Consider the following 23,474-nt stretch of genomic DNA (forward strand, 5'->3'; position numbering starts at 1 on the left):
TGTAAACAGTGTCGTGAAACAAAACTTCAAACTTAATGAAATGCAGAATTTGGAATAACGAAAATGAATCTAATTAACTGCCCAAATGAAACTAATGATATGCTCAATGAAAACTAGGTCAGTGAAACTCAGCACCGAATTACATTACGAAAGTTGTGTGATATGAAGTGCAATGTTTGACTTGAGATAATAACAAAAACAAATTACTACCCTACTCGGAGAAAAAAACTGTATGAAATTACCATCACCGTTCGCTGAAAATCAGTCTGCTTTATAGCACAACACCTGATAACTCCGACTACACGATGTTTGCTCACAATCGCTCACAGGAATGCAAGGTGAAATCCGCACTGAAATAAAAGTGAATTACCTCTTGCTCAGCATGCTGTTTTGAGTCTGATATATTGACGTTGTCGAAAGCAAATACAAATAGGGATAAAGATTTCCTTCAATTAATAGTTCTGACAATCAATACATCTCACTCCTGCGCATACATGCGTTACTTTTAAAAAATTCTCCAAAAATCTTCTCTATTAATAGAAAGAATGAAATAGCTTCATAAATAAGTTCTCATCCACATACCAAACCATTCCATATACTTTCTCCCAGATTCACAAATAACAGACTTCCTTCCCTGAAAAATTCAACTGCTCGCTACTATGCTTCAGATAAGAATGCTCCAGTGCTGCATAACATACCGACTAGCAAGTGAACCGCAGATAAAACTAAACACAGATTCAGGGCTCCTATTCACTACTCATGCAGTACGCTCATTCATCTTTGTCCCACGATAGTAAAGGTGAATTATTTACAATGCAAAGCAACATATGAAAACCTTACAAGTTGGTGAAGATTTTTAGAATGCAGTCATCGATTGTTTGGCTAGTTTCCAGAATGCTTTGATGCCTCATCAGAAAGGAATGAGTATTTCAGGATCAATATCTGCATCAAGCACAGACAAATAGCCAGTATCAATACTCACGTCGAGCAACAACAGTATCCCCACTACCGCCGATCCAGTGCCGTTACTTTGTAACGTTTCAGTCTAAGTTTGTACACAGATCTCTCAGTGGCTGGACTAACACCCCACTCCGAAGTGCAAAATGGCGCAACGATTTTCCAAGGCCGCTCCTAACTCGTCTACATTGTTCTCGACAAAGATCCGATCTGCTCCGTGTCACATCGTGCAACGCCGGAGACGGTGCTTGTGTTATAAGTCATATACCCTGCGTTTAACTAGGTGCTATGAAGAGCACTAGAGACTGAAAACAGCAGAGACAGATAAAGAGACGCACCGTACTGTGGACCGGCTTATGAAAGATACTGAATGTAGTCGGTGTGCATGGAGGAAAGTATGAGCACAAGGCAGTTGCCACTTTCCTCCTTTGAGCTCACGATTTCTATTCTACTTTAACTTCAGTGTAAAAATGTAAATGTCATGTGGCTAGGGCCTTCCGTCGGGTAGACCGTTCGCCGGGTGCAAGTCTCTCGATTTGACGCCACTTCGGTGACTTGCGCGTCGATGGGGATGAAATGATGATGATTAGGACAACACAACACCCAGTCCCTGAGAGGAGAAAATCTCCGACCCAGCCGGGAATCGATCCTGGGCCCTTAGGATTGAAACTCTATCCCGCTGACCACTCAGCTACCGAGGGCCGACTGACTTCGATCAGACATGAACTAAATACTTACCTTCTGCCTCGTTGTCGTCAATTTCTTCTTATAAGGAAACATTCGATCTGGCTATGCCTCTGCTTGATGCTAAAACTTTACGACTGGAATGTTACGTTTCGTTTGTGGTTCGTAGTATGGATAATTAAACAGTAAAATTATGATGAAATCACATGGTTTTCTGACGTGCTAAAGGTGCTTTCACAAAAAATAATAGAACGCTTAGCTATAGTGCTTAAATATTACGCAAGACTTCTCATTTTCTGGTAAAACAAGAAAAGTAGGAAATTCCTTAAGAATATCACAGCTGAAGGCTGCTCAACTCATGTGTTTGCTTTATTGTGCAACTAGCTGACAAACCTGCCATTGCCCGGGTACGTGTTTTGCGAATTTTCTATTGGCAAGTGGGACACAAGCACCTCCCTCCTATATATAAGCAATGAAATATTATGAGTTTAGATTAACCAATGCGGAGATAAGAAATCACGGCAACATTGGCTGCTATCACTGTCTTAATGATGCCTCACACCTGACAAGAGTCACGCCAAAGATCAACAAATGGCGTGGCCTCCTGTACGTTCCCACATGTCCGCAATTACGGTTCCTCCTCCAGACCAACGCTCTCTGGCAAACACGGCAGGCAACCGGCCGCAGCTACGCCTCAGCGCCCTCTGGCTAGGGTAACGCATACATATATAAGTCGGTATCCAAATTAAGAAACATAGTATGAAAAATACTAATTTTCTGTAATGTTCATTTAACTTAGAACCCGATTGTAGCCAAAATTTATTGTTACGTGTCCAGAAGCTACAACGCGATTTTGTAAGCGACTCTATGGCTACACCTCTTCATAGCTCTATAGACGGCTACTGTTTCCACCTACAGCAGTTTGCACTTCACAGTTGAAAGGTGTAAGAAGTGCTGCCAGGTGTCAGGGATTTCCTTAAACTGACTTGACTGTAGGAGTGTCATGGAAGAATAAGTGAACTCGTATTAAAACTTCATACATAGTGCAGATTTTTTTTCACGCATCCAAGTGTTTATGACATCATCTCTTTTCAAATATGTGTTGATACACTGAACAGCAGAAGAAACTGGTATACCTGCCTAATATCGTGTAGGACTCCCGCGAGCACGCAGAAGTGCCGCAACACGACGCGGCATGGACTCCACTAATGTCTGAAGTAGCGCTGGAGGGAAATGACACCATGAATCCTGCAGGTCTGTACATAAATCCGTAAAAATACGAGGGAGTGAAGATCTCTTCCGAATAGCACGTTGCAAGGCATCCCAGATATGCTCAATAATGTTCACGTCTGGGGAGATTGGTGGTCACCGGGAGAGTTTAAACTCAGAAGAGTGTTCCTGGAGACACTATGTAGCAACTCTGGAGGTGTAGGGTGTAGCATGGTCCTGCTGGAACTGCCCAAGTCTGTCGGAATACACAATGGAGATGAGTGGATGTAGGTGATCAGACAGGATGCTTACTTACGTGTCACCTGTCAGAGTCGCATCTAGGCGTATCAGGGATTCCATATAAGTCCTATTGTACACGCCTCACACCATTACAGAGCCTCCACCAGCTTGAACAGTCCCCTGCCGACATGCAGCGTCCATGGCTTCATCAGGTTGTCTTCATACCCGTACTCGTTCATCTTCTCGATACAATTTCAAACGAGACTCGCTCGACGAGGCAACATGTTTCCATTCATTAACAACCTAATGTCGGTGTTGACGGGCCCGGGCGAAGAGTAATGCTTTGTGTCGTGCAGTCATCAAGGGTACACGAGTAGGCCTTCGGCTCCGAAAGCCCATATCGATCATGTTTCGTTGAATGGTTCGCTCTCTGACACTTGCTAATGGTCCAGCACAGAAATCTGCAGCAATTAGGGCAAGGGTTGCGCTTCTGTCGCGTCGAATAATTCTCTTCAGTAGTCGTTGGTTCTGTTCTTGGAGGATCTTTTCCACAGTGATGTCGTAGATTTGATATTCACGGTATACTCGTGAAATGGTCGTTCCTCGGAGATGCTATGTCCCATCGCTCGTGCGCCGACTGTAACACCACGTTCAAACTCACTTAAATCTTGATAACCCACCTTTGTAGCTGGAGTAACCTATCTAACAACTGCGCCATACACTTGTTGTCTTATATCGGCGTTGCCGACCTCAGCGCCGTGTTCTGCCTCTTTACATATCTCTGTATTTCAATACGCATGCCTATATCACTTTCTTTGGTGCTTCAGTGTATATTCCTGTAGCTACATTGAGCGGCATATGTGGACATTGTCTTAAAAATATGTTATAAATAGAGTTAGTAATAATGACGTTATAAATTTAAACGTCATACATGATGCGGCAGTTCCTCACGAATCTCACTGTTTATGGCGTTATATCTCCTGAACTAAGATGGGTAGGTAGTTCTCACCCAGACAGCGATTGTTGCCAGACGGTAAGGGATACGTCTACCGCCGGACATTGTGGCCGAACGGTTCTAGGCGCTTCAGTCTGGAAGCGCGCGACCGCTACGGTCGCAGATTCCAATCTTGCCTCGGGCATGGATGTGTGTGATGTCCATACGTTAGTTAGGTTTAAGTAGTTCTAAGTTCTAGGGGACTGACGACCTCAGACGTTAAGTCCCATAGTGCTCAGAGCCATTTGAACTATGTATCTACCAAGTTCCGTTGAAAAGTGGTATAGGAGAAAAAAAAATGGTTCAAATGGCTCTGAGCACTATGGGACTCAACTGCTGAGGTCAGTAGTCCCCTAGAACTTAGAACTAGTTAAACCTAAGTAACTTAAGGACATCACAAACATCCATGCCCGAGGCAGGATTCGAACCTGCGACCGTAGCGGTCTTGCGGTTTCAGGCTGCAGCGCCTTTAACCGCACGGCCACTTCGGCCGGCAGGTATAGGAGAAGATATGGAACGAACACACAAATAGATACATACATACATACATACACACACACACACACACACACACACACACACACACACACATACGTTCCATACAGACATTTTTACAATACCTATGTATGGATTAAAATTTTTGCGGTCAGAGGACGTTACATAGTATTAATGCTAGACTACACCAAGGCAGTCGAAATACTTTGGAGAATAAAGAGATAAATGTTCGCTATGATGTAATGGGGTAAGGTCGAGTTTATAATTTGAGGTCGCCGCAGTTTAGTTAGGTACGTCGCACTTCACGACAACTGTAATGCGGCGTAACCTCAGATACCGAGATTGCGAACAGCACCTCACGCGTAACCTTTGTTTCACCGTAATTTATTCTTTACCCATTTTCCCCACTACAATGCTCGTTGCCTGCTTGCGTCATCGGCCGTACCATATTCGTCCTAACATGGAGAGGCGCTTCGCTGTCCGCCGACTCAGAAGATTGCTGCAAGCGATGCTCTCGCTGGAAGAAGCCGCAGCGCTCCAGCGGCTGGCGAGCGTCCTTGACACTATTCGGCCACCCACGCCAGAGCTAGGAGACTGAACGGCGGAACATTTGCGGCCGGATTTCTGGCTGGGTCGATTACCCATCAGAGGCAGAAGCGGCGGGCCGCAAATTGCGCGTGACATCTTTAATCTGGGCGGTCGTGCCGGCCGCATTTCCAGCTCGACGAGGCGCCGCCGCCGCCGCCGCCGCCGCCGCCGCCGCTGGAGCAGCGGAGAGGCACGTGCGCCGGTAGCCCGGCACAGTGATTCACTTTGCCGCTGGAGCCCGGCCCGCTGGAGCGCTGGAGGGGCGGACCGGTCCGCTCTGCGGGCTGCGCGCGTGCCGCCACGGCGCCACCCGCCTCCAGTGGGCTCCAGCCGCCTCCAGCGGGCTCCAGTGCCGCCTCGGCAGCCACCGCGGCAGCACCTCCCTGCATCCGTCCGCTGCTCACCCGCTGGAGCCGCCGCAGCGTTCACGTCTTCCCAGCACCGTCCGTAGGGTCGCCAACACCAGAAGAAATTCGTCGGGAGGTCTCCGTGTCAGCATGCCTTGTGGGATGTCGTGCACCGCTAGGCGCCGCAAGCTAATAACTGACGCCCACTCACAGACATAATCGCTGCTAATCCAGTACGCCAATTCACAGTCAAACGGAGTACTGGAAAGGAGTCAATATCCATCTTCTGTGCTAGTGAAATAACCGATTAGCTCAATTTCTTAAGAGTGTTAACTGATGAACTGTAGATACTCGGACACAGTCTCCTCATCTTCCTATGCACTCTTGTGATCTTTTAGCACACCTCGATCAAACAGACAAACGAACTCTATAGTACTCCCAGATCTAAAAAATGCGTGTGAATTTATCGCTGTTAATTTAGAAGTCACGAATTGACCAAAGGACATATTAACCGTCGAACGGGAGTTTTCTACGACTGCTATGATGATATGCTCTTAGCGGAGGTAAGTACTTCAGTCCTCAATCTTAGTACCTAGATCGTATAATACTCACGTCATGTAATCAAAACGTGTTGAAAAATATCTACATTAACTCAACGATTGCTCTACCACGTGACATAGGTAAGAGACAGCCGTATTGTCATTCGGAAGTAACATCTCCCCTCTAGATCACTGAAAGTCTAAAAGCAGACCATGATACAGTCTAGTTGTTAGATAAGTTGTAAAACTTCCTTCATTGGGAAACCGAAAATAGTATTTAGTAGCACACCACTTACAGATTATGAACTATTACTTTTACTAGCACTATTCGTATTGAATTTCTTCGAGAACGTTCATTTGTCCTCAGCAACGAATATTCCGTTATAATGGCCTGAAAGGATCTCAAAATATTTCGTCTTTGGCTACAATTTACCAAAGTTTCACAAGCTTCGGCGGAAAAGCATTATGACTAAAATGCACCACTAAACACGACAAACGCTCATTTATGACTCTATTACGCTGGAGGGAACCGATCGAATTTTAGTACAGGCGAATTATTGCTAGATTTTGTTGTTTGTATGGAATATACCCATTGTTGCAACCGTGAGTATATACTTCTCCGAAAGTTTTGTTGTAAAACTGAGAGTTGTTACCTCCACGATGGTTTTGTGTACAATCAAAGTCACTTCGTCACAAGGAGGAAAATTCATACAAAATACCACTGAATTGGAAGAAATGGTGGGTTGCAAAAGAAACGCTTGACTGATAATGTTAATTCGTTCAAGAGCTAAGTCTCTGCAAATCTGCGCATTGCTCTGATTACGGGGCAGGTATTCATAGGCGAAAAAAGTGTCTAAATTGCACCTAGAAAGTAACTGAACGATCGGTGCAACTGTGAAGAAGGATGTCTTCGGAACCTTCGATGAGATTTCAACTGGATATTGTGATAAATTAACTGTGAATTACTGTTTTGGATCGAATTTATGACTGAAAAATATGTCTCATGACTTGTTGTTGTTGTTGCATCCAAGATGAAAAATCAGTCAGAAGGCAAAAACAAAGGCTAAGTATTAGATACCATACGAAGAATGATTACGCAGTCTGAAACAATAGACAGTCGCTGAAAATTAAACAGAAAGGCTTACTACTTTGTACAAAATACTATCGATCACCATTTTCAGTAATGCCAGGTGAATGATCATCTAAGAAACTGGCATATCCCTTGAAGTCCATTCAGTCGATTAACTGATTAACAACTATATTTCGAGCTTCTTAATGCCCCCTCCATACTCTTTTATACGACATTTTTTTCTAGATTGGAGATCTCTTCGCTCGTTGATACTACCCTACATCTTAAGTGAAGTAAAGAGAAGACTGCTGAATACAGTAAGAAACGTTACTGATTTTCAATGAAAGCATGACAGGAAGTAACAGAACCTGACACTGTGTCTACGTAAGAAGTATATCAAAGCGCAATGACATCTGAAAATTTCATGCCTTAACTATCATTATTAGTTTTGAGCACTTTCGTTGTGTCCACGCCAGCGACGAAGAATACGCGAAGTTCGTACACCTTTTTCTAAAACCACTCTCAAACAAGATGTTATATGCAAACTGGTTATGAACAATCAAATGGAAAAGAGGGAGCAGCTGTTCCGAAAACTATCAGACAGGTACCTGTTTATCATTAGTTGGACAGTAATGTTCGCAAAACGGAATTGTTTCTAGAAACTTTCCTAAAATAGTTCCACTGAGTCAAGACTAGCAAGCGAGAAAAAATCTGTGGTGGTAGGGTTGTAGCAATAGATAAACATTTAGAGAGGGTGTAAAAGAAATTAGTTCGGTGAAAGTAAATGATAATTGGGTTAAATTTGTAAAAATAACGAGTCATAAGACAGTGTGTTAGGAATAAAAACCATGATTAATCCCTTTAAAGAGTGATTTTATGGGAAATCATTCGTCTATACGTTTATGAATAATGGTAATCCAAAAGGAATACATAAATTAAGTCAACAAAACTACAATTATCAAGAAACTACGAGATACATAGTCCCTCATACCATCTGTTTTACAGCGTCGAATATCAAGTGATAGTGGTCTGAAGAAGAATTGTCAGGAAGTTACTTTCAGATTTCTCGAGTTACAAAATCACTCCTCATAATACGAGTAAGATCGTCCAAAGGTCTGTTGCCGAACTCATTTACGGTTGAATGTGCACTATCCATACTAGTCAGTTGTTTTGCGGTCAGTGGTTCTCCATTGGACAGTGCTTCACATCGACAGCTGACATTATACTGCGAAACACAGCACACTTTCACCCGTCTCCACATCTGCGTTGCTTCTGTTCTGCTGTGTCTAGCTTTTACCCTCTCAGAGTTCACATGACAGTTATATAGTCACATGTGAGGAGACATTCACTATCCCAAAACATTTTCCGTTGATAACTTTATAGATTAGCTAAACCTTAGGCATGTGGAAGTTAATATCCGTATTCATAAGTGTACAAAGGCAACTAGTGCGAAAATTTCACCAGAAAAGAAATCATGCAAAACTTTTCTTCTGAGTTACTTTGGACGTCCTTCAACGATTCATCAGTGAAATCCAGATCGTAGAGTGACTAGAGAACGACCAAGTTTTATTTGTCTAAGCGCACTTCTTCACTTTAATTTGGTGATAATTTCCGTTATACCCCTTGGTGATTTAGTCTGTAAAGGTCAGTTTGTAGGTACTTCTATTCTACTCACTGTCTTGGAAAACCTGTATGTCCCCTATGGTGTTACAGCTGTTTGCCTTCCTGCTACTCTTTCGTGTCCTAATTTACACGAAGCTCGTCTACAAAATGGAATACTGTATTACTGCGTGTTCACATCCGAGTATTACCAATTTTGTACTGACGTGAAGATTACAGGTTCATTTGATCAAGATGCTTTTCTCTCATCTAGTGTAGAATGCCACAACAGTGTTATTCGATTTAGGCGCTCAGCCGTTACTTAAATTTCATACAACTTCAGCCTCTCCTCTCATTGTCTATGTCGGTTTTGTCCTGTTTGTCGACAAAAGCGAGCGTGGCAATACGGCCTTTCGATATTACTCTTTCTTCTCAATATTTTCGTTCAGGAATATGCATCTCTGTTAATTATCGCATTTTTGCTACATCGTATTCATGAAGAAAAATCGATTACGTTTCATATTAACACTAACTAACATATATTCCTTTCATTAGTATCCATTATCGTAGTTTTTTGTATATCATATTCATGAAAACAAACTAATTACTCTTCTTATTACAACTAACTAACATGACGTGTTCCATTCATTATCCTGACGATTTATAATTTATATTTCACAAAAACAAATGAATACATGTATTTTGCTACTACACGAAATTATGTCTCATAGTTTGATCCACAATTCGTCGATTTTTTATGGGGATTTTTTTATATCTCCTGAGAGAGTCGGCATACTATTTAGGTACAAAGTATGGACTTACTACTTGCTCTCTGTTTCTTCTAAAACTGTTTCTGAAATATGAAGTTGGGCCCTTAAGTTTCTAAATAATTTTAAAGTAATTTATTTATTGTATGTTTGCATAATAGAATTCATAGAGCCGAGCCCGAATTTTGCGAGAACTATTTACGTGTCAGTGACAAAAAAATGTTGGTGAATGTAAAGTTTGAATGTCGATTCCATCTGAGGTAACAGTTTTGGAATCTGTCATCACACAGGAATGCTTCAACATATGAACAGCAGATTTCCAGTGTTGTTCCTGTTGTTATGCTTTCGAGAGTGACTAATGACTGCGAATGCATCCGCTGCTTATTCGTACTATGATACGCCTTTCGTATAACAAGATCACAGTCCGCCCTAACTAGAGATAAATTTGATTACTATATTTTACAAACTACACTGCAGTGCAATCTACTGCTGAAGTAATTGAAGCAGTTAGTTGCACATTTGGGATAGCATTATTGCATCTTAAAAATCTGTAATATCTCAAGAAACAAAATAATCAACATTCTGACATTGGTGCTACGTGATCGGCTTTCCGTTAAGTGCGACAAGTTGGCAGCGCTTGGTCTCAACCAAAGTTATTAAAGGAATTTAAACTTTTATCAGATCCATGTCTCCTGTTTAATAGAAGAACAGAAAGAGCAAAAAACTGAGAGTTCCTCTCATTTACGCTTATTTGTGATTATAGCCGTACATAGCTATCTAATGCAATTTTTTCTGCACAAGTTCAGGTATCCAGTATCTTTTGTTCATAAGATAAACATTCCTCCAAATGTTATCAAAAGATCGGAAGCAGCATTTTCATTGTGAATATCTGTTAAATAAGGAGTTCATGGTACACAAACACGAGTCGAAGATGTTACATGTCAGGTGCAGTATTTGAATAGCGAATGTGAGGCAGTCCAGAGATTACAAATGTATTCGACAATTAGTCTAAATTTTCGCTTGATGAATACACGCACACAGGGATGAAAAGTAAGATAAACTGGAGAAGCTATTGACGAGACTTAGTTTAGGTTCAGAAAAAAAACTGAACATCTCTCGCAACAATTTTAACACTGCTGTCAGTAACGCCAGGAAGAATAAACACGGCGTTGGGCACATTCCTTCTATTCGGGACTTATAGGTCCGTAAATAAGGTAGTCTAAATATGTGATGTATAAAATATAATAAGCGGAAATGAGGAAAAAAGAAAATGAAGATGTGAATATTACTGTTAACAAATGCTGTAAGGCACGGTTGGCGCTTTACACTGTTTTAATTTTTTGTGTCGAAGAACTAATAAACACACAAAATTTTACAGTCATAGCCATACATTACTGTTTCTTATTTTTATGACGCCCTTTGGCTTACGGCCATTTTCGATTCGAATACTTTAAAACATCCAAAACAATGAAACTTCCTGGAAGCTTAAAACTGTGTGCCGAACCGAATATCGAACTAGGGACCTTTGCTTTTCGCGGGCAAGTGCTCTACCATCTGAGCTACCCAAACACGACTCAGCCCCGTCCTCACATCTTAACTTCCGCTATTACATCGTCTCCTACCTTCCGAACTTCACAGAAGCTCTCCTGAAAACCTGCAAAACTAGCACTCCTGAAAGAAAGGATACTGCAGAGACATGGCTTAGCCTGTTTTGCAGGTGTGCAGGAGAGCGTCTGTGAAGTCTCGAAGGTAGGAGACGAGGTACTGGCAGAAGTAAAGCTGTCAGGACGGGGCTGAGTCGTGTTTGGTAGAGCAAATGCCCGCTAAAGGCAAAGGTCCCGAGTTCGAGTCTCGGTTTGGCACACAGTTTTAATCTGGCAGGAAGTTTCATATCAGTGCACAATCCGCTGCAGAGAGAAAATCTCATTCTGGATCCATACAAAGTATATCGTCAAATAGTAAGCACTCGAAAGAGGTGAAGGTGCGTCTACACGTCATACTATTATGCACTGTTTGATGGTATATCTTGTATTGATATTTTTAAAGTTTTTTATACGATGATGGTCGTCAGCCAAAACACGTAATGAAAATAATAAAATGTAGCCAAGACTGAAAAATTTTGTTTGTTTGTGTATGATTATGGCTAAAGGTCTATATCAAGATATCCTGTCTGCTATCTTGAAGGAGTACCGAGCAAAGCGAAAGAAAATATTGGGACAGAAAAAAATTTTGCAAGAAGAATAGATAACAATGCTCATATTCACCCATGACGTGATCATTTCGTTGGACATGAAGACTCAAAACTGTAAGATGTAAAATGAGTGGGTAAAATAGTAGTTAATGTGGCCTGAAAATAGCAAAATTAACTGGTTATAGTGACGGAGAGCTTTACCAAGTCTCGATAAGAAGCAAAACTGCGGAAAACAGTGAGGAAAGTGATAGAGCTCATCCACCAAGGGAATATGAATACGCAGTACGGTGGAAGCGATGGTGCTCATTGAAGTATGTGAAATGATGACATCTTGGAGTTTAATTTTAAATTGAAGAAGAAATTTTTTGGACTATAGATACATCTTACAGAGTAGAGAGCACGGCATTACATGTAAATAAAACGTGTACTGTGGGAAAACAGGGGTAAAACATATAAAAAGTGCCCCCTCGAAACGATGGTATCATAGAAGAGAGTAAATAAAGTACAAATTGACAAACTCTAGAGGAAGTGGCAGTGCGTTCCTAACAGGAGCCTCCCTTCCATGAGCAGTGTATTGCGAATTGCACTTTCCGATACTCCTCGCTGAACTCTTCCTACGGCCGTAATTGCAAACACCCTAAGTTCGAGGCCCGAACATAGTCTTAACTAGAGAAAAAGAAAGTTTAAAACATCACATATTCAGTTCTGACTTTATACTTGGTGAAAGAAGCGAAGAGACTTTTATAGGGCTTGTAGGCCTAAAACAGTCTTGGGCAGTGTCCAGTGTTGCGAATTCTTGAAAATCCTTAGAAAAATAGGTAAGCTACACGCTATAAGGAACGGTAGGTAATGTTCTGTATGTACGGGCGGAAAAATGAAACTCGGTAGAAAAATATTTACAGTAAAACTGACGCGGGATTGATCCTTGTTAATCAAAGTCACAGAAGATGCTGGAAATTGCGTCCTTCGGCGTCGATGCATCCACGGTATTCGATTTTTCAAGTTGTGAAAACAGGCCTGTGTGGCCGTGCGGTTCTAGGCGCTTCAGTCTGGAACCGCGTGACCGCTACGGTCGCAGGTTCGAATCCTGCCTCGGGCATGGATGTGTGTGATGTCCTTAGGTTAGTTAGGTTTAAGTAGTTCTAAGTTCTAGGGGACTGATGACCACAGATGTTAAGTCTCATAGTGCTCAGAGCCATTTGAACCAAGTTGTGAGACACGCAAAGCAACTCTGGATGAGGGACAGCAACAGTTTCGTTTCCAGTGTTATGCTCTGGCTCTACATTATTTGAGTACATCTGACCCTTGAGTGTGCCCCACAGGTGAAATTCACAGGAAGAGAATGCTCAGGTGATCGAAGTGGGTAACGACTGATCCATCTTCAGTGAGTTGCTCCACATACAGCTTACACAGCTTCTGCACATACCGGTTAGTATTAACTGTTTGAAATCGAGTTACGAATAGGACTGCAGACACTGCACACTAAACACCCATAGTGAGATTACCCAACAAGTATTTAGGATGCTGCTGGGAATTTTCAGATGTATGATAGCGCATGTTCTGTGAGTTCACACGTCTGCTGATTTCACTCAAACACTGCCAACGTTAGTAAGTTAGATGTTCATTATTAAATTGTCATTATGAAAAATTTAAATAGGAAAGAACACACAGAAAATTTTGAGGGGAAGAGGAACCAAAGACGGCGTTTTAATGGCAGAACACGTAAAGTTGCAACGGATCTGCTGAAGAAACTGCCTACACAATGCTTGTTCGTCCTCTTTTGGAGAACTGCTGTGCGATGTGGGATCCTTACCCGATAGGATTAACGGAGTTCATCGAGAAAGTTCAGGAAAGGGTAGCACGATTTGTATTATCACGAAATAGTGTAGAAAGTGTCACGGGCATGATACAAGATTTAGGATGAAAATCATTGAGACACACGCGTGTTTCGTTGCTGCATATCTACTCACGAAATTTCAATCGCCAACATTCTCCTCCAAATGCGAAAATATTTTGTTGACGCCGACCTACATACGGAGAAAAGTGTCATCATAATAAAATAAGGGAAATCAGAGCTCGCACGGAATGATATAAATGTTAGTCTTTTCCGCTCGCTGTTCGAGAACCGAATAGTAGAGAATTAGCATGAAGGCGATTCGATGAATCCTCTGCCAGACACATAAGTGTGATTTGCAAAGTAGCCACGAAGATATCGATGTAGATGTATAAACGATATAAGAGTCAATCTCAGCAGCCCACTTACATTGTTTGCAGATGATGCTCTCATTTACCGTTTTGTAAAGACTTTAGATGGTCGAAACCAATTGCAAAATTGTTTAAACAAGAAATCCGTATGACGCAAAAAGTGGCTTCTGACTTTAAATAACGAATAATGCGAAGGAGGTGGAATCCGCAGGGATGAAATGACGAAAGCTTGCCATAGACTGTGACTTATGGTAGAGCACTTAGAAGATGCAAGAGACTGCGTACACTAAGCTCTTCTGGAGCAGCAGATAGGACAGATGGAGGGTACAGAAAAAATTCAAAAAAGCACAACTCGTTTTGCATTGTCGCGAAATAGAAGAGATATCGATTTGGAGCGGCACTCATTAAAACAAACGTGTTTTTCGCTGAAGCGAGATCTTTTTACGAAATTTCAGTCAGCACATTTCTCCTTCGAAGTCGAAAGTATTTTTTGGCGCCCACCTACATAGGCCAAAATTATCATTGTAATAGAATGAGAGAAATCAAACATCGCCAGGAAAGATTTAAGTGTTGACTTTCCCGCGCGCTGCTCGAAAGCGGAAAAGCAGAGAAATTGTTTGAAGGCGGTTCGATGAACTCTCATTGAGGCACACATCTGTTAAATGAAGAGTACTCATGTAAACGTAGATTATAGGTGAAATGTGATGACACAGCGAAGTGTTCAGTTCACTGCGTGCAGGAGATGCAGGTGCGCAGAAATATAATAGCAGCCGATTGGTCCAAGGCTTACAACGACTCCTGTTATCAGTAGTTCTGCTTTTAGGTAATAAGGGGCCAATTCCATATCAACTTTGCAAATATTATACTGGCCACAATTATTTTGGCTACCCTATTCAACTACCAAGAGAGAACAATAAGCATAGAATAGTCAGAAACAACGGGTCGGATGAAAGGATATAAAAGAGATAACAAAGTAAGAAAAAAGTAAGACGAAGAATTAAAGAAAAATCAATAAATAGCATTAAAATTCTGGTCGAAATGATTTCAGTGGCAATATTACATGATGACACTGCTATCTTCTATAAAAGTGGGGATGAACTACAGGATCTGTTGCGTTCCGTGAATAACCATTGCGCACAAAATATGGATGGAGGCTAACCAAATAAAGGCTGTAGTTTTGTGTAGCAGAAATGAGATTGGCGATAAACTTGACAACAAAATTAAAAATTACGTAGGGAAAATAATTCTGCAATCTTGGAAGAAAAATACCTGACGGTTGAAGCAAGGGGAATAAGAAGCAGACTATGCCGACTAGTAACAGAGAGGCCCTTATCTGAGGAAGAAAGTGAGATACGGAAAACAGTAATTAGAACAAAGTGCCCTGTGGAAGGACATGTAGTAACACATCAGGAAATAACTTGCATGATACTAGAGACAGCGATTGGGGGTTAAGTTTCTAGGGGAGACAGAGACTGAGCAATTCGAAAAAAAAAATTATTAAGTGTTCTGGATGTAACTGTTACTCTCAAATAAAGACATGTCCACAGGTAAGGAAACTCAGAAATGACAGATTTGACACTAGTTAAAGCGTCAAGAAATAATTATATTGGTACTAGAAGGAGATACACAGAGAAAATAGATCAGCATGTGTGGTACAAAGCTGAAAAATTTGGGACAAGATACGATGGGGTTCACGGGTGAACGACTAATACCATTGTTAAATATCTGTTACATATACATTCACATCCGTTCTCAGTAGACCTCTTTAAGGTGCTTCACGGAGAGTTCTTTGCGTCCTGCTGTTCTTCCCCCCTTTACCCGTTCCTTTTGCCATTTGCCAACTGGTGATGAATAACAACATTTGTAATCGGCGCAATATGGTTATGTTTGTTTGTACATAACACTTTTACAGTTGACATGTCAATGTGGAGTGATTTTCATGGTAGTGGGAAGTGCACTTGCAGTGTGAAACGACTAGCAATACTGAGGGACAATATGGTGTAAAAATTTTAAACCACAACATCCGATTACGACAGCCTAGCTTTGTCGAAGCTGGTCATCCAATAAAATGCTTTTTCAGCGATGTTGGAATGTGAAGTTTTCCTACCTCAACACACACTGCAGATGACCACCAGACTGACAGTGTCAGGAATATATAAATATACTGCTCGTTCTTTCTGCACATCTATGATTTCGGAATTTCTACAGCGAGCCATACAGTGATGCGCAAGGAGTCTCTAGCAGCGTCTGACGCTACAGTTAGAAGAGCATTTCCGTGATGCTTTCGCTCTTCCTAAACCTACCTGCTGTGATATGCACTGCTGTTCTTTGGATTTTCTCCCTCTATCTATTCCATATGCTACGGCTCACAGACTGAAGAGCAATATTCAAGTGTTGGTCAAGCTAGGGTTTTGTTAGAAACCTCCTCGCTGGGACGGTTCTTCGAGTCATGTTCAGTCTGGCATTTACCTTACATTCCATTAGTTTTATGTGGTCATTCCACTTGTAGTCGATCTGTAGGTATACTCTGAAATTTTTAATGGTTGTTGACTGTTTTCAGCGATTTTTCTGTAATAGTGTAATCTTACGATAACGGATCTTTCTGCTTTTATCATACCTTACGTTTGTTTATACTGATGGTCGACTGCCGGCTCCTGCACCAAGCATCGATCCTCGGCAGGTCTTCCTGCGGTTCATTATAATTTTCTAGCGTTGTGACTGCTGTGTATACAAAAGCATCATTCACGAGGATCCTCATCTAAGTTCCGACTTTACCTACTAGGTCATTTATGTATGACAGGCAAAAAGACGTTTCATCACCGTCGCGGAACGGAAATAATTCCGTGTAGCAAATCGAAACAAAAATGTTGCAAGTGGTAGAATCCTCCCTTCCGCTGTTTCCCTGTCTCAGTGAGCGGAGAGCGTCGGGCGTCGCCTGGGGAGTCTGCAACGGTTCGCAGCAGAGGTGTGTTGCGGGCACCTCGTGAACGCGGCGTAGCGGCGTATCGGTGTACAGTAGTGTAGCGGCCTTCACGCTCCGCTGGCTGCGGTGGGTGTGGTGGGTGTACTGCCATTCAGAGGCACCCTGCCGGTGCATTCACCTGCAAGGGGCACTGCACTGCAGTCCACTGCGCCGTGCTGCACGCAGATCAGGGGAACGCGACTCCTGACATTTTGTGGCAGAGTCGCGGCGCACGTCCCACGTGAAACTTGGCGCAGACGTACAATACTGGTCATTCAAATTGCTACACCAAGAAGAAATGCAGATGATAAACAGGTATTCATTGGACAAATATACTAGAACTGACAGGTGATTACATTTTCACGCAATTTGGGTGCATAGATCCTGAGAAATCAGTACCCAGAACAACCAGCTCTGGCCGAAATAACGGCCTTGATACGCCTGGACATTGAGTCGAACAAAGTTGGAAGGCTGCCCATGCAGCTTCAACACGATACCACAGTTCATCAGGAGTAGTGACTGGCGTATTGTGACGAGCCAGTTGCTCGGCCACCATTAACCAGACGTTTTCAGTTGGTGAGAGATCTGGAGAATGTGCTGGCCAGGGCATCAGTCGAACATTTTCTGTATCCAGAAAGGCCCGTACAGGACCTGCAACATGCGGTCGTGAATTATCCTGCTGAAATGTAGGGTTTCGCAGGGATCGAATGATGGGTAGAGCCACGGGTCGTAACACATCTGAAATGTAACGTCCACTGTTCAAAGTGCCGTCAATGCGAACAAGAGGTGACCGAGACGTGTAACCAATGGCACCCCATACCATCACGCCGGGTGATACGCCAGTATGGCGATGACGAATACACGCTTCCAATGTGCGTTCACCGCGAGGTCGCCAAACACGGATGCGACCATCATGATGCTGTAAACAGAACCTGGATTCATCCGAAAAAATGCCGTTTTGCCATTCGTGCATCCAGGTTCGTCGTTGAGTACACCATCGCAGGTGCTCCTGTCTGTGACGCAGCGTCAAAGGCAACCGCAGCCATGGTCTCCGAGCTGGTAGTCCATGCTGCTGCAAACGTCGTCGAACTGTTCGTGCAGATGGTTGTTGTCTTGCAAACGTCCCCATCTGTTGACTCAGGGATCTAGACGTGACTGCATGGTGCGTTACAGCCATGCGGATAAGATGCCTGTCATCTCGACTGCTAGTGATACGAGGCCGTTGGGATCCGGCACGGCGTTCCGTATTACCCTCCTGAACCCACCGATTCCATATTCTGCTAACAGTCATTGGATCTCGACCAACGCGAGGAGCAGTGTCGCGATACGATAAACCGCAATCGCGATAGGCTACGATCCGACCTTTATCAAAGTTGGAAACGTGATGGTACGCATTTCTCCTCCTTACAAGAGGCATCAAAACAATGTTTCACCAGGCAACGCCGGTCAACTGCTGTTTGTGTATGAGAAACCGGTTGGAAACTTTCCTCATGTCAGCACGTTGTATGTGTCGCCACCGGCGCCAACCTTATTTGAATGCTCTGAAAAACTAATCATTTGCATATCACAGCATCTTCTTCCTGTCGGTTAAATTTCGCATATGTAGCATGTCATCTTCGTGGTGTAGGAATTTTAATGTCCAGTAGTGTATAATGTACGTACTGTGCAACGTTACGCTGTGTCCTGTTCCCACGGGGTATATTTCGGCAAGCAAGCACGTAGATGACATCATTATACATCGTAAAGTATTTTCGGTAGCACCTAGTTTCAGTTCTGAAACGTCATACTTACCCTGCAGTTTCATTCTAAAAATCATGCGGGATACTGTGACCTCCCTAGACAGTTTCGAAAACGGATTACCTACGAAAGTAAGTCCGAAATATGCCGTAAATTGAAATTCCCTCTCACATAGAAAGTTAAGACGCACGAATAAATATAATAACACGATCTGACTACAATATTAAGAGAATACGACGTGGAGCAATAGACACTTATTTCATGCAACGTATTATAAGGGGCAAACGAGACAGTTCATTCTTTGTACGCTCATCCTTGTAATAGATGGGTGCAAAGACATTGGCTGTTCAAAATGAAATGAAAATTAAAACACCTGCAGCCATCACTTTTTCAAATAATTTATTTTCACATCAGTTTTGGTGTTCCATTACACAACCTTCATACCCCTTGATCAACGTAAGTTGGGAAGAACCCAGTTTCGTGTGCAGTCAGAACAGGAGCCAATGTTAAATAACCTGTGTCCGTAGATATCTGGTTTACATGACACTATACCTTCTACATCTACATCTACATCTACATACATACTCCGCAATCCACCATACGGTGCGTGGCGGAGGATACCTCGTACCACAACTAGCATCTTCTCTCCCTGTTCCACTCCCAAACAGAACGAGGAAAAAATGACTGCCTATATGCCTCTGTACGAGCCCTAATCTCTCTTGTCTTATCTTTGTGGTCTTTCCGCGAACTGTAAGTTGGTGGCAGCAAAATTGTACTGCAGTCAGCCTCAAATGCTGGTTCTCTAAATATCCTCAGTAGCGATTCACGAAGAGAACGCCTCGTTTCCTCTAGAGACTCCCACCCGAGTTCCTGAAGCATTTTCGTAACACTCGCGTGATGATCAAACCTACCAGTAACAAATCTAGCAGCCCGCCTCTGAATTGCTTCTATGTCCTCCCTCAATCCGACCTGATAGGGATCCCAAACGCTCGGGCAGTACTCAAGAATAGGTCGCACCAGCATTCTATAAGCGGTCTCCTTTACAGATGAACCACATCTTCACAAAATTCTACCAATGAACCGAAGACGACCATCCGCCTTCCCCACAACTACCATTACGTGCTTGCCCCACTTCATATCGCTCTGCAGTGTTACGCCCAAACATTTAATCGACGTGACTGTGTCAAGCGCTACACTACTAATGGAGTATTCAAACATTACGGGATTCTTTTTCCTATTCATCTGCACTAATTTACATTTATCTATATTTAGAGTTAGCTGCCGTTCTTAACACCAATCACAAATCCTGTCGAAGTCATCTTGTATCCTCCAACAGTCACTCAACAACGACACCTTCCCGTACACCACAGCATCATCAGCAAACAGCCGCACATTGCTATCCATCCTATCCAAAAGATCAAAAAAAATGGTTCAAATGGCTCTGAGCACTATGGGACTCAACTGCTGAGGTCATTAGTCCCCTAGAACTTAGAACTAGTTAAACCTAACTAACCTAAGGACATCTCAAACATCCATGCCCTAGGCAGGATTCGAACCTGCGACCGTAGCGGTCTTGCGGTTCCAGACTGCAGCGCCTTTAACCGCACGGCCACTTCGGCCGGCTCCAAAAGATCATTTATATAGATAGAAAACAACAGCTGACCTACCACACTTCCCTGGGGCACTCCAGATGATACCCTGACCTACAATGAACACTCACCATCGAGGACAACGTACTGGGTTGTATTACTTAAGAAGTCTTAGAGTAACTCACATACTTGGGAACCAATCCCATAAGCTCGTACCTTAGTTAGGAGTCTGCAGTGGGGCACCGAGTCAAACACTTTCCGGAAGTCAAGGAATATGGCACCCGTCTGATACCCTTCATCCATGGTTCGCAAGATATCATGAGAAAAAAGGGCGAGTTGGGTTTCGCAGGAGCGGTGCTTTCTAAAGCCGTGCTCATGCATGGACAGCAACTTCTCGTTCATCAACTGACAACTAGACGGGGAGTAATCGGTGACTGGACAGGGGGTCTCGCTTGATGCAACAAGGGACAGTGTCAGGTAAACAAGAGATCCATGGACATTGGTTATTTAATGTTGGCTCCTCTTGTGACTGCACACGAGATTGGATTGCTCCCAATTTACATTGGTCGATGGGTCTGAAGACCGTGTAACGGAACACCGAAACTAGTTGCGTAAATAAATTAAATGCAAGAGAGACGGCTGAAGGTGTTTTAATTTCCATTTCGAGCGGTTAACTGATTTACGAGAACCAATTAATCGTAGCACACACCTGAAGTTATATGGAAATGCGTGAAAAACGGTGCTTATTGCGGCGTTAGGTGCCGTAGGTATCATTTATCCACACTGTTAGGATAGTTCACAAATACATAAAATAAAATAGCTGCACTTGACAGAGTGAAGAACCCCGTCACTTACTTTGTGATCTGAAAACCACGCGTAGACATACGGTGTGTAATGTTCACTGTGATTGGTGCAAGATATGAGATTGATCCGTAAAAGATTTTATGAAACACCGTCTCTGCTGGTGGCAAAATGGTGCACATAGTGGCACATGTTAACTGTAAGGTGTAGCGAGGCTTAAAATTCATCTGCATTGGAAAATGATGGGAAAGAAATCAAATTAAGTTGTAAAATATCTGATTAATAACCAAGCCACGATGGCGCTGAAACGTAAGTTCGCAGAAAATGTGGTACAAAATGCTTCAACCTGATAACTTGAAACAAAAGAAGATCTATATATGTGTAAAACCGCCAGTAAGTATGGTGAGACGAATTTAAGTGCTCACCCATTCGGATTAATTACTAACAGACCAATTCCGTATCGTGCGTCGAAGTCATGAAACACACTCTTTGAAGTCATGAAAGATTCGGTGAAATTCTCCAGTACTAGCCTCGCCGCGCAAACCAAGAAAATAAGTACGCGTATACTGCACAATATCTGTGTATGATTGATAAACTCGTATCGCAGAAGTGCTGATCCTCTACACAATCACACAGCGAGTTACCATACAGTGACGTCCTCGACACCAGACAACACCAAAAAGGCCTCCAGACCACACTAGAGAAGACACGCTGAGCACAGTCCGCCACGAGGTGCCCATGAATGTCAGCGACCCGTGTAATTGGAATTTCACAGAGCCCTTCGAACCAAGCTTACTGAAGCTCCTAAACACACTTACGCTTGCAGAAATGGAAAGCTAGGTATAGACGTGCATCTTTGCAGTGAACCTGCGAGTAAATAATATATAAAATAGTTTTAGCAGTGAAAGTTGTAAATATGACAGATTTCCATACTGGAGTTCAAAATCTGTCTACTTAAGCGCAAATTACATCTGAGTAGCTATGAATGTTTTACTGATATTGAGCTAAGTACAGAAGAAACGAAACTTCGACCTAAGATCTGGAACGTTGACAAGTGAAAAGATCATAAGCGGGATACGAATTCACTATAGCAGTAAACAAATTCTATCATAATTCGTAGTGGAAGAATACACCTGTGACATCAGTAAAACAATAACACAGATGGAAGTAGAAATATACTATGAAAAATTATTAATCACATTGACAACCAGTTTGGGTTCCTCCGTTTTATTACTTGGCATAATTTCAGCTGATCATAAATAAAAGCGATATTCTGTGTATTTTTTTAGATCTGTATGTTCCATCTAAAAACACTAATCTTCCGCTCGATGTCATGAAGTGAAAAATATTGGGAAGGCATGTACCAGCGTGCGCATTAGGTTATCATCGTAGTTATCAGTTTTCTACACTATGAACGTGACCTCATTTTGAGGTTCATCAGTTTCTTCTTCAGGCTGTTTGGTTAACATCCATGAAGCAGATCGTCCGAGATCTGACCAATCTCTCCGAATTTTTCTCTTCCCTTCCACATACCGTTTCAAAAAGCATTCAAAAATTCCGTCAATCTTTCTCAGTACATGGTCATTCCAGTTTATTTTACTTCGTTTAATTACATCCAACAACTACTCAATCTCCACAGTTCCCCTTCGTTCATTATTTTATCTATCCATTTTATTTTATCAGTTCTTCGACATGATCTCATTTTAAAAACTCTCCAAATGCCTCTAGTCTTGTTTCCTCAAGGTCCACATTTTGGGACTTAACATCGGGATATGAAGGTTTTAAGAATGGCCACTGCCTATAGACCGTATGATATGAAAAGCTGTGGTAATGAGACAAGAACTAGGACTTAAAACCATAAATGTGCAGATTAAGGAGTACAGAAATAAATGGACACATCAAGTCACATGAATGAATGAAAATAGTATGCCTAAATAATAAATAATTATCGACTAATATTCGAAAAATCAATAGTTAATGCAAGAAAGTGATGACAGATCAAATAGAAACTAACCACGTTCAATAGAGGCACTGAAGAACAGAACGTAACTGGAAAATGCCTAACAATTGACAGAAGAAGAAGAAGAAGAAAACATTTGGACACTCCAGCAATAACCCTTCATCAGCCTTTTCCTCACTTTCGTTTCGACACCTTTACACAACATTCTCCTCTTTGTAAAGAATGACGATTTCGCCATTGCTGATTTTGCTTTAATGCCTATGATGCATCTGCAGTTTCTTTCTATTCTAGTTCATAGCTCCTCAGTATCTTACCTGTAATCCATTAGACAGTACCCTTACGCCATTGTCTCCCCGTATTTATATTATAATCGTTTCCTTTAGATTTACTCGATTTCCATAGTTTCTTTCTGTAGTTTTGATCGTCTCTAAAAGTACTTTGTTCTCTTTTCCGTCATTGGCTAGAAGGACAACATTGTCTGCAAATCTCAAACACAATATTATTTAGCCTTTAAGTGAACAGTTTCCAGCTATTACGAGTG

General features: G+C 42.3%; 2 protein-coding genes across 2 annotated transcripts in view; one reads left to right on the plus strand and one right to left on the minus strand.

Moving 5' to 3' along the window:
- Positions 1 to 5,265: 5,265 nt before the first annotated feature.
- LOC124782646 (alanine and glycine-rich protein-like) lies at positions 5,266 to 5,556 on the minus strand. Its single transcript, XM_047253961.1, has one exon. It carries the CDS (start codon positions 5,554 to 5,556, stop codon positions 5,266 to 5,268), a length of 291 nt encoding a protein of 96 aa, XP_047109917.1.
- The window catches only part of LOC124782801, a 66,976-nt gene continuing 49,004 nt past the window's right edge, over positions 5,503 to 23,474 (plus strand). The window contains exon 1 of the mRNA XM_047253976.1: positions 5,503 to 6,077. The gene's annotated coding sequence lies outside the window, so the exon portion shown is untranslated. The remainder of the gene's footprint in view (positions 6,078 to 23,474) is intronic.

This window comes from Schistocerca piceifrons, chromosome 1 (genome assembly GCF_021461385.2).
Source record: "Schistocerca piceifrons isolate TAMUIC-IGC-003096 chromosome 1, iqSchPice1.1, whole genome shotgun sequence".
NCBI classification, from domain to species: domain Eukaryota; kingdom Metazoa; phylum Arthropoda; class Insecta; order Orthoptera; family Acrididae; genus Schistocerca; species Schistocerca piceifrons.

Excerpts from the sequence above, each read along its gene's own strand:
- LOC124782646 (XM_047253961.1), bottom strand. The coding sequence starts at position 5,556 with ATGCAGGGAGGTGCTGCCGCGGTGGCTGCCGAGGCGGCACTGGAGCCC.